The following is a 13,347-nucleotide window of genomic DNA, read 5'->3' on the forward strand; positions in this document are numbered from 1 at the left end:
AATAAAGCATGGATATGATATGATTGTTTCATTTTAAACTATGGGTATGGCTACACACTAATAAACTAAGCAAAGTTTATATAGAGAATAAAAAAGTAAAGAAAGAGAGAAGAGAAGGGAGTGGCAAGATTACAATCAGTTAACCACACGTACGACAAACTTAAAGAATCAGGCCAGGGTCAGCTTAAAAGGGGCACAATAACTTAAACGCATCTAAATGCTGCAAACTGATGCATGCTTTGACTTTGGTTTCGAATTCTGGAGATTCTTGATGATCTTGCCATGAGTGCGCTGAAGTGTTCGTTTGGGGTGGTCCATTTTAAGTTAACGTGAAGATAAAGTTGCTGGAAGGAGACAGGAAATGTATTGTCACAAAAGAGATCTGAACTGATCAGGGAACTGTTAAAGGCCTGTTGAAGAAATGTTATCTTTAAGATGTGTGTGAGCATCAGATGATGGTAAAAGAGCACACATAATATGGAATTGTAATTGAATGGTAAAAGGGTGTTGGTGACAGGAGGGCTTCCACCGAAGGATATAATATAATGAACAAGTCTAAGAATGCTCCATATATGGTGGAAAGTGCCATCATTGACCTAGAGAGATAACATTCTGAGAGTTGAGGCTAAAACAGAGGAAGGATGCCGTCCCCTTACTGTCACACTCTGTGTGGCTTTATGACTGCGACCTTTTCTTGCAAGAAAATAAACTTCAACAAAGACAATTAGTCGATTTGTCTCTTGTTCAGAATTGTGTATTTGCCACAACAGGCCCTATCCGTTCAAATTTGTAAAGATGACCAGTTGAAAGTCTTGTGCATCTTCTCCCTATTTATGGTGACATGGAGAATTTATTAAGTTTTTACTCAAAGGTATGGTAAAAATATTATGATGCATTTTATCATCATAGCACACCATTAATTATGAAATGTAAAAAGGTTTCTTTTGATACCAAGAAAGATGGAGATTTGTAGACATTAAAGCAGTGATCCATCATCTTCTGGATATCAGCATTTAAAGTTACTCCAACATAAGGTTTAGGATTTCGGCGTTTAGGAGAGCGTGATGAACAAAAGAGGAAAGGTTGTGAAAGGGAGGTTTTAAGATGTGTAGATCATTTTGATTTATGTCCATTTGTTACAGATAGTTCACCTTTTATGGTTCCCCCTTTCTTTTATGGACCACAAAACGAGAATTATTTTTCAAATGTCCAGCTTGCGCTCGTTCGTATAATGGCAGTGAATAGAGACCAGAAAGCTTTTAAATAAAGACTTGAATTATCACAGAATAATCCCACGTGACACACGTGTCATATTCCAAGTGTTCTGGGGGATTATAAGGGTTTGAGGAAAAACTAACCAAAATGTAATGTACTATTTAAATACCATTGTAGTGGGGTCTACATTTTTTAATCACTTTTATTTAGATAAATATGACTCAATAAGCTGAAAACATGAAAAGAGCTTTTACTGTAAAAAAAAAAAAAAATTATTTGTGAGTATTAGTGACCGAGGGTATTCGAATAAACACGAAACACATGTGATCATTGTCATGCGGTGGTTTTTGGCAATCGTAGAACTAAATAATGGAATAATTAAATTTTTATAGTCTTTTAAAGGTAAAATTACAATAATTTTTACATTGACTATACAAACCTGACAAGTAGAGCACTATATGCCAATTTTGCTTAATTGACTGCTAACAGTAAAGTTGCATTTCAACCGTAGCATGTTATAATCAATAGTTGATTTAAAAAGTGTTACAACTTTTCTGTTTTTGATGCTTCAAATCTTGAATGACACTGGATCTGCATCACTGAAGTCTAGATGACCTGAAGATGCCTTCAGCAACATTTAACATACATTTTAGCAATATAAAATAATTTTTTCTCAAAATCAAAATGTGTGAAAAAGCTCCACAGATTCTGCCCTGGCCTGCTGATCAGTATATGAATTAAGTAGCTACATAGTGCACATAAAGGCTACTATCATTCTCTGCACAAATCATTTTTCTCTTTAGAGGTGCAACAAGTAAAGAAATGAAACGGTTCATCCATGTTTTGAGGAGCATAACAGAGATGTTGTTTCCACATGGCAGGAGCTGTAGATCACCTCTGTGAGAGCGTCATCAGAACCTGCACAGACACACACTTTATTATATGTTTCTATATCATGGAGCTCAGCTTATGCATATGTGATCTTACTGTCAAAGGGGCAGAGACAGATGAATCCCATGAGTCCAGACAGAAATAAACCAACACCAGTGAAAACCAGCACTACTAAAAGCCACGAGCCTGTCAAAAGAAAGAATAAAGCTTTAATCCATGTTTATATCTATATCAGATTTATTATGTTTTATTAAATTAATTTTAAATGAACATGCCACATCATATGATCATGAAAGGAGGAAATGTCAATGTTTGTTTTAGTTTTTACAGATATTTAGATGATCAGTTTTGTATTGTGTTGTGTGTGAATGAACAACCTTCAGAGTGAATGTGATCAGTATGAGGAACAGCTGCAACAGAAAAGATCTCAGATCAAATCATATTACAATAAAAAATGTGATCTACTGAATCATGATTACAGACATCAGTGTTTCTAGATGATCTCACTGTCAGGAAAATGATTCTTCTTATTTACCATTTGAAACAGATTTTTTATTCTCATCAAGCAAAAATCCACTTAGGATGTTTGATGTTTCTGACCCTCTGGTGGTTTCAGGCAGAGCAGAAGATGGTATGAACACAGCTGATAGAGCTGATAGAAACAGTGTGTCAGAGTGGGATGAGATATGAAACTATTAGTCTATACAGATAGTATGTTGTAAATTATACAGTTCAGCTGTAATTTTACTGTATAAAAATATTTGACTGCTAATTCCTGCGAATGACAGGGAATCATAAGAAAGCTATACAATAAACTAAGAAATAATCATTTTCAAATTTAAAGTTAAATGAGCAAAATGCCTCATTGTTATGTTTTATATTCAAAGTAAACATAACTCACAAGTTTTTTTGGCAGTCAAAGTTCCACCGGTAGAGGTCGCTGTTGAAGCTGCAAAGAGAATTGAACGATGTCAAAGGAAGCATTTAGTTTGGAAATAAAACAATATTTGGTTCTGGCATTAATACAGTAAAAACATACAAGAATACAATATAGATATAGACCATTTCGCAAGATGTAAACAACACTGGTCCAGAAGCACTTCCTGTTTCAGTTTGTAACTGTTTTCTTTATTTCACATGTAAAGAAAACATCTTAAAGATGTTTGTTTAACTTTTTGATTCAGTTTTAAATTCTTCTGTTGGTTGTATTTTATCCCAGCTTTTATGTAGTGTTAAAAAAACTGAAACAGGAAGTGCTTCTGGACCAGTGTTGTTTACATCTTGTGAAATGGTCTATAAAAAAAACTGAAAAGTGAGCTGTGCAGAATGATTTAATGTGATAAACATTACTTGATCATCAGCTAAAGACAAAAGGTGTGTTGACTTGAAGCGGCGCTGCAGAGATCGATTGGTGTATGACATCATAGTACTGAGTGAGAGAGTGATTGGAGAGCATGCGGAGCCGTCTAATCTCTAATCACTCTCAGTCTCACGGTTCTCTGACGTCATTTACCGATCGGTTTGGGCAGCTCCGCTTCATGCAGAACACACCTAACAATGATTTTAAGATTTTAAAATACTGCTTTAGACTAAATTGGCACACTTTTTAGAAGAAGTATACGTTTCAGTGTACTGTAACAGCCTAAACTTTAAACTTTCCCCTGTGGTGAAAATAAAGTTTTTAATGTCTATGTGGTGTTTTTAAATGCTTTAAGACAAACCATGTGCAATCGTTCTGCCTGAAGCAATTGTTTGTACAGAAACTTCATCTAACTTCATTCATAAAGTGCTACATAAAGGAATGCGGATGCTCATGCCTCAAGCATCTATTACTCCAATAAGATTTCTGTGTTATAAACCAATGAAAATTCAAAAAGAGTAAAGATTTGAAGTACACTACCAGTGCCAACACAAACACACAAACAATGTAAGCTTAAAAGATTGTATGTAAAACTATGTGGGGGGAAAAGTTTTTGGGCAACTCAAATCAAATCAAAATAAAAATGCTTAATTGTACTTTTAAGTATATCTTGAACAAAAGATCGAGGACAAGTATATGCCAAATACCTTTCTGTTAGTCAAGTATACTTCAGTGCAATTTCAAGTATATTTCTGAGAAGTAGGCTACTACATAACATATTTCTGAGAAAAGTAGACTAAAAGTAGGTCTATACTTATTTTAAGTTGAAATATTTAGTCAATTTTTTTTACAATGAAGCAATTTAAAGTGAAATGAGCAAAATACCTCTGTAATTGTTATGTATTATTTTCAAAATAAACATAACTCACAAGTTGTCTTGGCTGTCAAAGTTTCACCAGTAGAGGTCGCTGTTGAAGCTGTAAAATCAAATTATGCATTTAGTTTGGAAATAAAACTCTAGTTGAAGTAGTACTGGGATTAATATTATAGTATGACATACAATATAACATAATATCAGAAATGCTCTATGAGAATTCTCTACAAGTGTATTGTTCACTTGTTGTGGCAGTTGTCAAAGTTTGGCCAGTAGAGACTATCACACATTGGACAAAAAAAAGTAGATGTCAAGTAATTCATTTGTTTTTATAAAAAGTGATTACGTTTTACTGTATATAAATCAGTTATTTCAAAATATGCATTTAAAAATCTTACCCTGGATTGATATTGTCACTGGATCGGAGTGAGGAGATGGCACGAGAACTTGTGACTTCTTCACAGTGTAGAAGCAGGCTATTCTCACAGATGAACTCTGACCTTCTGACCAAATACTGATCTGAGATCCAGTGAGTGAGAGCTGACATGATGAACTCTGTTTTGAGAAACTTTCTCTTCCATTTATTTTAAAGACACAGCTCTCCATCTTCATATCTTCAGTATTCTCACAGCTCAGCTGAACTGTGTCTGTTTCCTCAATAACTGAAGCAGATGCTGTTAACTTGGCCAGAGGAAGACCTAATGAATGAAAAAATTAAAAAGAGAAATGACCAAAAAGCAACAGGACGGGATTTTGATTGCTTGTTTTGTTTTCAAAAATATCTGGGCAGAGAAACCTCATTGATCCAAACAGTCTCATTGGTATTTTCAGGATTCACAAATGTTTGACTAGTGGATTTCCATGACTTGTCCATGATCTTCCCAGTGAATGTGAGATTAATTAATAATTACAGACATTTTGGGACAGATTTATATGACTTTCACATTTGACTTTGCAAGTAAGTTCCACTCTGCTCTCGCATAAAGCAATATCCAGTTGATTAAAAAAATGTTTTGAATCTATATTCGATACATGCATTTTTACTCATCTGCATGACTTTTTGCAGGCCTGAATTTAGTATTTAAAAATGTACTTATTAATATATTAAATCAAAAAAAATTATTTATAGTTTTATCATTGTCTTAACCACATTTGGACATGTTTTAACTCTGCATTTTACAAATACATTGACAATATTAAATAGTTTTGTTTACAAATTTATTTACTATTATAATATAAATATAGCTTATAAATGTATGAAGTCCTCACCTCTGATGGTGTGTGCGTCACTGCGCGGTGATCTGATCTCAGGTTCAGTGATGATGTAATAATCACAGCTCAGTTTTCTGCTGTTCTCTGATCGGGTGAAGAGTTCACTGTGAGTTAAATAAAACATACACAGATGATATTCTCCAGACGAACTCTTCTTAGAGATGTTTGTGTGCAGAAGAACATTCCCAGTGTAGAGACTACAGGTGAAAGCAGCTCTGACTGACAGTGGTATTTCACAGGCTATGTTGATCTGGACATCATTGTTACTAACACTGATGAAGGGTTTCTGAAGTGAACCTGTTTAAGTCAAATAATCCAGAATTAATAAAAAGAAAACATTGTAATAGCAGTTTCCAGACTAGAAGAGCAGAGAAATCTCTCACCTAGAACCGTCACTGTGGCCGCAGGAGACTGAGATGATGGTTTATCAATCCTGTTCTCAGTTATTATGTAGAAGCAGTAAATGTCGACTGATGCTGGTGATTTTACATCTACCCATCTGAGCACTTCAACACCAGTGAGCTCCAGTTCACATGATGGAATGACTTTAATATTCTCCTGTTCACTGTTTCTGTAGAAATGACACTGTTTCACTGTAACATCTGCTGGCGTCTCACAGGTCAACTTCACTGATCTGGACTCACTTAGTACATCTGGAGATACTTTTACAGCAGGAGATTCTGAAACAACCCAAAATGGACAAATCAATCATTAGTTCTTATTGACAATGTTTATTAATATTTACAATGGTCAACAATATGCCAAAATTAATCACATATTTTCAGTTCAAAAATGTGAAGAAGAAAAAACAGCTGCTAATTATTGATGTATATTCTCGTAAAACAAATTTATCAGGTCGGTTGCAGTTCACATGTTTGTATGTTCATATTAAAACGTCACACACACCACACATGCTGAAATATTTTATCCAATACATTTTTGTTCACTCTAAATGTGGACTTATTTTAAAAGACATTAAACAACAGAGTCAGAGAACACTTACTGTAAGACTGAACCTCCATTAGAAGCTGAAAAGAAATGAAGATGAACAACTCCATTACAGCGACAGTGAGAAAAGAGACGAGACTCACACAATAGTTGAATTAGGAAGTAACACATTAGACCACAGGAAACCATATAATGCCCTTAGCAGTTGAAGTAGAGGAAAGTGTAGATACAAATACTACACTTACAGCCATGTGCAATGTAACATGTATCATAGAGTGTGCATAATCATTTCTCATATAATAATTTTATGAACACTTTACAATAAGGTTCATTAGTTGACATGAACTAAGAAAGCAATATGCCATTTATGTTAAAGACGCACATCTCCATCTTCATATCTTCAGTATTCTCACAGCTCAGCTGAACTGTGTCTGTTTCCTCAATAACTGAAGCAGATGCTGTTAACTTGGCTGAATCTAATTAATTAAAAATACATTGTGCAGGGATGGATTTTTTTCAGTTTGTATGAATTAATCTCTATAGACAAAACAATGATATCTGGCTTGCCAAACAATATAACTCCTTTACGGGACGTTTCTATGGTTTGAGACCATATTTTAAAAGCATTACCCAATGAAAGCAGCCAGAAAAGTTTGGAAATATAACAAAATAATCCATTCACGTGCAGATTTTAATTATAGATGTATAGTTTTAAAATGTATTTTTAATTGTCTCCATGCATCTGAGTCGCTATTCTCACACACATTGTGCAGTTGTGTCTTTTAGAGTGATGATTTTACTTATACATGAACAATAATTGTGAAGTAATTAATACACATATGAGAAATTGATATCACAGTGGAAAAGTTGTGGGTTGGTTGTTTATTCTATTTTTCTATTCTTTTAATTCATGCAACATCTGACTTTCTAACAATAGTCTTGCAAGCTGTGGGTCTGCAGATAAAAGCGATGAGAAGGAGATATATGCAGTGCCCTCAAACCACTGTGAGTAGTCAATCAACTACCTGAATAACTTAATAACTGTACACTACTGCTTTAAAGCAGTGTTGATCTTTCCAAATGTTTTTCAGTCAAAAGCTGTTTTTATTTCACTTTGTATGCACACAAATTGACCCTTTCTCTCATTTTATAGAGTTGCAAAGTCAGACTGCATCTAGTGAATCAGATTTTTCCAATGGTTCTTGTAAATCAACGGTCTAAAAACATTCACAACCTAATTATGATGTTAGTTATTATAGTTAACTGTGCAATTATTATTAGATTATGTGTTCACACATGTTTTTTTTTTTATTAATCAAGGGTGTGCTCAATAAAAAAATAAAAAAGTAAACTAAATCCATTTTGTAACACTTTATTTTCATTTAGAGGGCTAATTTACCTATTTTACAGATATTAATGACATAGGCCTCTCATCGCCAGTCTTATAATTTTTTCATCGTTCCATTTGTCATCATTTAAAAATAGAAAGAGAGAAAAAATTCTTTATGTTCAGAGGGTGTGTGTGTATATATACATAGTATATACACATTTACAATCTCTTTAAATGACAGTTTATTTAATTATAATGATATAATTAAAGAGAAATTAAATCAGCATGAATGATTTGGCATCTGTGCCAGACTGTATAATATATGAGTGTTTACAGGATCATCCGGGATGGTGCAGTACACGTGGTACAATTTTTCCTATAGAGAACAAAGACAATAAATATATAAAATTGAAATGAAAGATACATGGTAAAAGTTAGAAGAAATTATAGGTCTCTATACTCACCTCATGTTCTTCCGAATGATTCTCATTGTCTTCATCATCTTCATCTGCCACATTACAAATACAATACCTTCATTTCAACCATTCTGACATTTGTAACTTTTAACTTCTGTACTGTAAAACATACTTTGCACAAAAGAAATACTCATAATATTCAGCACATCATTTGTATAGGATCATTTGTATTTACCTGGGCTCTGGGAAATGGTGGCTACAGTATTCATAGGACTAAACCTAATAAAAGTACACATTTATTTTAATGATTTCAACAAATAAGCACCTATATAAAGTACATTAGATAATTCTTACCTCTTCTTTCTTGGTTTCTGTCCTGGTAAAATATACCATACCGATGCATTAATGTGTTGTCATGGCAATTTTGTGATTTTATTATTGCACATATTATCCTATTACGTATTTTAGTAATAATTAAAAATTAGGTATCATTCAAAAGCATAAACAGTTAAAATTCATCCTGTCAACAGCGTTTTGATGTTGGACATTGTGTTATTGCTATAATCTGCTGAGTGTTTTCTTTAAAAAGAAGTTCAGAAAGCATTCATGAATTGGGGCATTTTCTCATCTATACTCAAAACTCATGTTTTAAAGCTGTTACAAATAAATGTCAGTTTACTTTTAGTTAACTTACTGGTGCAGAAGAGACATAAGCCCATGAGTCCGGTCAGGGAAATCCCCCCGCTGGTGGCCGCCAGTGCCATGATCAGCCATGTTTCTTTATGTCAAAAGAAAGATCGGTTGATCACCATGTGCAACATTTTCAGTTGCAGTGATTAATCGATTGGTAATACGTACTTGGTATCCTGTGGCCATCAGTTTCACCAGGATGTGACGCTTTCGCAGCTAAATGGTTAAAAAAGGAAGAATAGACAAAAACAGTATCGGCCTACCCATAACGTATCATCAGAGGGAAGTAATCCATTGAAAAGCATTGAACTTAACATGTAAACTTGTACCTCAAATCTTATTGGCTGAATGGAATGTTGATATATGGAACTCCAAAATGGTTCTATATAGAACCATTTTTTTGGTAAAAGGTTCTATTGGCCAAGTACGGAACCCCAGGGTTCTATATAGAACCCAGAGGAATCCTTTTTTTAAGAGTGTATAGAACCTTTTAGGGGTTCCAAATACGTAGCGCTGATAGAACCTTTTAAGGTTCTATATAGAACCTTTTCTTCTAAGAGTGAAGGTCTTCAAATGTTGATGCAGAAACATGTTATACTTGAAGCATGTATTCATTTTGTGTATAGCCTACTCTTGCAAAAGGGTTCAATTGGGTTCCATTGCCAGAAGAACCATTTTGTATTGCCCAAAACAACTTGTTTGAAAAACATTTTAAGAACGTTTTTCCACTATAAAGAAACTTTTGTGCAAAGGAAAGGTATGGATGCCAACAAATAACCTTTAATTTTAAGAGAGTATGGAAAAGAGGTTCTACATAAGGAAAAATGTCTTGAATTATTGCATAATACTTTAATTTTTAATGGGTTATTGTCATTTTTTTCTATAAGCTGCTTAATTCCTAAATTTGATTAAAATAAAAGGTCCCGCTTTATATTAGGTGTCTTTAAATATGTACTAACATTTAATTTAATCATTTGTTATGATGCACCTTTTGTGTACATAGCTTAAATGTTTTTACTTTTACTTTATTATTATTATTATTATATTTTTAATAATTTGTCTGTAATTACACTGTTGAGCCTTACCTTACACCTTAACCCACCCTTAAACCCATTCCACAAACCTATCCCTAACCTTATCCCACCTTACTTTTTAATGTAAGCACATGACCAAAGTGTCTATAAAGCGCATCACAGAACACTTTTATTTTCTTTAGAACCAAATAGTGTACAAATTCTGAAGAAAATATTATAATTCTATAGCTTTTATATTTATGTTTAAAAGCTATAATGGTGTCTTTATTATCGGGTCTGTGGTATCTAGTACATTCTACACACTGTTCCTCAATTTTTTGGGCAATACAGAAAGAAACGTATGTTTCAGATCCTCATGAACACAAAGGTGGTGCATCACTCATCAGATCCGATCAGAACTCCACCATGTGTCACGTAAACTAGATTTTACCTTAGAAACGTTTTGGCATAATCCCTTTAAATGCTATCAGTGTTACTGCAAAACATTTTTCAGATATTTTTAAAAAATTTATTTTTTCAAAAAACAAATATTTTTCGTACATTTTCATAAAATGATATTTTAAAAATAAAAAAAGGAGCTCACCAGCCGTAGGGTTTATTGTGGTCTCGTACCAAGACGTGTATTCTGTAGTCAGGGTTTCTGAAATATTAAGAACTTATTATTCAAAGTTATTGGTAAAAAAATGTATAATCACAATTTAAATCGAGTCACATTTAGTCTATACTTGTTGAATCACTTGTAGAGAATGTTGGTGTTGAATCTGCAGAAAACAATTAACAAGGTTAATCATCAAAATAATCACCACAAAAATAAAAATAAATTGATTTCGGATGAACTTACATACGGTTGATGCTTTTGTTGTGCTTGGTGACTGATTTTGCACTGGAAGAAAAACTATAGAGACAAAAACATACATAAAAAAAATGTAAAATGGTTGAATTAAAGCAGATCAGGCCGTGAGTGCAGAGACATCTCTGCGTGAGTGCTATTCACAGCGACTGTAGGGGTCACAGTTTGACAAAAACGGAAATCCTGCATAGTGCTGCTTTAAATATAAATGTGTAGATTCATATTCCCTTAAAAGACATTACCTGTCAAGTTGAATTTGTCACTGTATGGTGAATGTTTGGATGATGAAGGTTCTGGAGAATAACTGCAGCTCATCACTTTACTCTTAACTAACTTTAGATTATTAAAAAACAAGTGTTCGAGGAGTGTAGAAATACACTCTGTTCCAGGTGGTTTTTGAGATTTTAGAATTTGCAGATTTTCATCTCCAATGTAAATAAAACAAGCATAACCAGTGTTATATGATCCTGGTATATGACAGTTAATTCTAAATTGACCTTTTTGATAGTCATGGGTTACTGTAATGACGGGCTTCACGTCTGAAAAACAACATAGAAAAGATAACATTAGTATGGAAGAACCAAAGGATTATGACAATGTTTAGAAGAGAGCAACACTGTTCATAGAGGATGCTAAACAGTTGTGACACATTATTATACTATATGAAACGTCTTACTCGGATTGAAAACTGTATTATTGTGAGAGTTATCAACATCTGTTGGTCTGTCATATCTCAGCTTTGTTGTGTTTGAGTCTTTCTGCACTGACGCTGGAGACGCTGTCAGCCAAACCTGATCAGAGAGTCCTGTAGGAGAAACACAGAGAACCTTTAGATAACAGTACATCAAATATAAGTCACAGCCGTTGAACTCAAGGGTCCATCACCATCACCGAAAGCAAGCTAAGTATTAGTCGAAATGAAATAGTACAATATGTAACAAGGTGCCCATTGACAGCACTAACCATAATAGAGAAGTGATTCTCAACCTCAGAAAACTTTACACGAGATGACTTAAAATTATTTTATTATATGAAAAAATAAATCTAACTTAATTCAAATACTAAAAATACAGATAAATCAAGATGTATTTATTGAACAACACACCAAGTCAGAATCTTGAATTTTATTGAATCACAAAATTATAGTTAACTGTATTTAATATCAACAACACACTCTGTTTGTGTTCATAAAAAAATTGCAAACATTTTGCAAGGTATTTCTGACAACATACACTTCATGCATGAAACTAAGAAACTACTATCTTCAACTTGCAAAGTGAATCATTCACCTAAAAATAAACCTGCGAGTGACTGTGAAGTGTTTATATAGCAGAGGCCGAGCTCTGTGTGGTGATGATGATGATTACAAAAATCATTTATCATTTTTATATTAATTTATATTTATATGTTAGTTACTTTTTCTTTTCCTCCTTTTAACATCAGTATTTATACTTACACAAGTATACATTTTTTTAAAATGAAATATACTGAAATATTGTTTTCCACTCATCTCAGTTTATTCCATCACCAGTACAGCTCTACACATTTTAACAGTAATTGTCGCATTTCTTGCAGTTGTTATTTTAGCTGACAATGTTTATTGTAAATGTTGGTTATGCCTAAAATCAAAAACAATATGCATACAAAGACAATGGAGATCAGAAAAAAAAAACTTGAATGATCACTTACTTTGAGGTTGAACCTCCAGCAAGAGTGTAAAGATGAGGAGGATGAGCAGAACCATGTCAGCGTCACATGAAAGACTGATAAACTGACACACAGATGTACGATGCATATGGGGAAATAGGAAGTAAGAAAAACGATATAACCCAAATGACATGATACGACACAGGCATAAATGAGAACACAAGCAAACAAAAATTCTGATGCTAAATTAAAAGTCTCAATGTATTTTCTCACAGTAGTTTATCTGAAGTGATAGTTCATTGAAAGCCGCAGAACAGCATGTGTGGTTGAAGAAAAGCGTAGAGGGTTTTGTAGTCGTATGTCTGAGCGGATATGGGTAGAACTCTTCACTGGCCTTCAGAAGTACTTCAGAAATCCTCAGGTATATGTGAATTAAATGTGGCACAATGCCTGCTCTGGGCAAGGGGATTTCATCAATATGCTTATTGAGGACTGTTGGGACACGTAATAAACTTAATAATGTTTTGAAGACTGAGAATCTTTTCTTTTACCACTGATGATGTTGAACGCTTAATTGATTATATCTTTTGTTGTCTAAACGTTCAGGATAAATCCTACGTTTTCCTATCAGTTCTAAGAAAGATTTTTACCTAGAAAAACAACAACTATAATGGAGTCGGATAAATATTGGAATTACTCGCCATCCTTCAACTGCCCTTTGTTCCGATTATTGGTTGCCTGTCTCACTGTCCTGTATGTCGGCAGTAAGATGTTAATTGTAAAGCTGCTTTTTTTATTTAAACAAATTAACTGGAAAAAA

The 13,347-nt window shown here is 33.7% G+C and overlaps 2 protein-coding genes and 1 long non-coding RNA gene across 5 annotated transcripts; all 3 read right to left on the reverse strand.

Moving 5' to 3' along the window:
• Positions 1-1,480: 1,480 nt before the first annotated feature.
• On the reverse strand, positions 1,481-4,515 carry LOC120480358 (uncharacterized). Of its 2 annotated transcripts, XR_016148691.1 has the most exons (5): positions 4,396-4,515; positions 3,008-3,055; positions 2,484-2,516; positions 2,203-2,292; positions 1,481-2,133 (listed from the first exon to the last, which is right to left on the reverse strand). It is a non-coding gene; the product is annotated as an uncharacterized LOC120480358 (long non-coding RNA). The 2 variants fall into 2 exon arrangements; XR_016148690.1 differs by lacking the exons at positions 3,008-3,055; positions 4,396-4,515 and having other exon boundaries at positions 2,484-2,650.
• A 36-nt stretch (positions 4,516-4,551) lies between these two features.
• On the reverse strand, positions 4,552-6,699 carry LOC120480546 (uncharacterized). The gene is made up of 5 exons (XM_039673774.2): positions 6,616-6,699; positions 5,996-6,292; positions 5,610-5,909; positions 4,739-5,038; positions 4,552-4,619 (listed from the first exon to the last, which is right to left on the reverse strand). The coding sequence occupies exons 1-5, from the start codon at positions 6,668-6,670 to the stop codon at positions 4,552-4,554; spliced, it is 1,020 nt and encodes a 339-aa protein (XP_039529708.2). The 5' UTR covers positions 6,671-6,699.
• Positions 6,700-8,167: 1,468 nt separating this feature from the next.
• On the reverse strand, positions 8,168-13,098 carry LOC148970478 (uncharacterized). 2 transcript variants are annotated; one of them, XM_089125318.1, is made up of 12 exons: positions 12,570-13,098; positions 11,557-11,685; positions 11,123-11,419; positions 10,872-10,925; positions 10,756-10,791; positions 10,614-10,670; positions 9,165-9,212; positions 9,001-9,084; positions 8,661-8,682; positions 8,542-8,585; positions 8,355-8,398; positions 8,168-8,266 (listed from the first exon to the last, which is right to left on the reverse strand). In XM_089125318.1, the coding sequence occupies exons 1-12, from the start codon at positions 12,718-12,720 to the stop codon at positions 8,171-8,173; spliced, it is 1,062 nt and encodes a 353-aa protein (XP_088981444.1). In that variant the 5' UTR covers positions 12,721-13,098; the 3' UTR covers positions 8,168-8,170. The 2 variants fall into 2 exon arrangements, with proteins under 2 accessions (XP_088981444.1, XP_088981445.1); XM_089125319.1 differs by having other exon boundaries at positions 8,542-8,579; positions 12,570-13,096.
• Positions 13,099-13,347: the final 249 nt, after the last annotated feature.

Source organism: Pimephales promelas, chromosome 21 (assembly GCF_988280905.1).
Source record: "Pimephales promelas chromosome 21, fPimPro1.hap1.1, whole genome shotgun sequence".
NCBI lineage: Eukaryota > Metazoa > Chordata > Actinopteri > Cypriniformes > Leuciscidae > Pimephales > Pimephales promelas.

Coding starts and splice junctions, on each gene's coding strand:
- LOC120480546 (XM_039673774.2), bottom strand. CDS start 6,670: ATGGAGTTGTTCATCTTCATTTCTTTTCAGCTTCTAATGGAGGTTCAG. Junction 5,910..5,995: donor GGCCACAGTGACGGTTCTAG/GTGAGAGATTTC, acceptor TGACTTAAACAG/GTTCACTTCAGAAACCCTTC. Junction 5,039..5,609: donor TGACGCACACACCATCAGAG/GTGAGGACTTCA, acceptor TTCATTCATTAG/GTCTTCCTCTGGCCAAGTTA.
- LOC148970478 (XM_089125318.1), bottom strand. CDS start 12,720: ATGTCATTTGGGTTATATCGTTTTTCTTACTTCCTATTTCCCCATATG. Junction 9,213..10,613: donor CACAATAAACCCTACGGCTG/GTGAGCTCCTTT, acceptor TTAACCATTTAG/CTGCGAAAGCGTCACATCCT. Junction 8,267..8,354: donor ATCATTCGGAAGAACATGAG/GTGAGTATAGAG, acceptor TGTTCTCTATAG/GAAAAATTGTACCACGTGTA.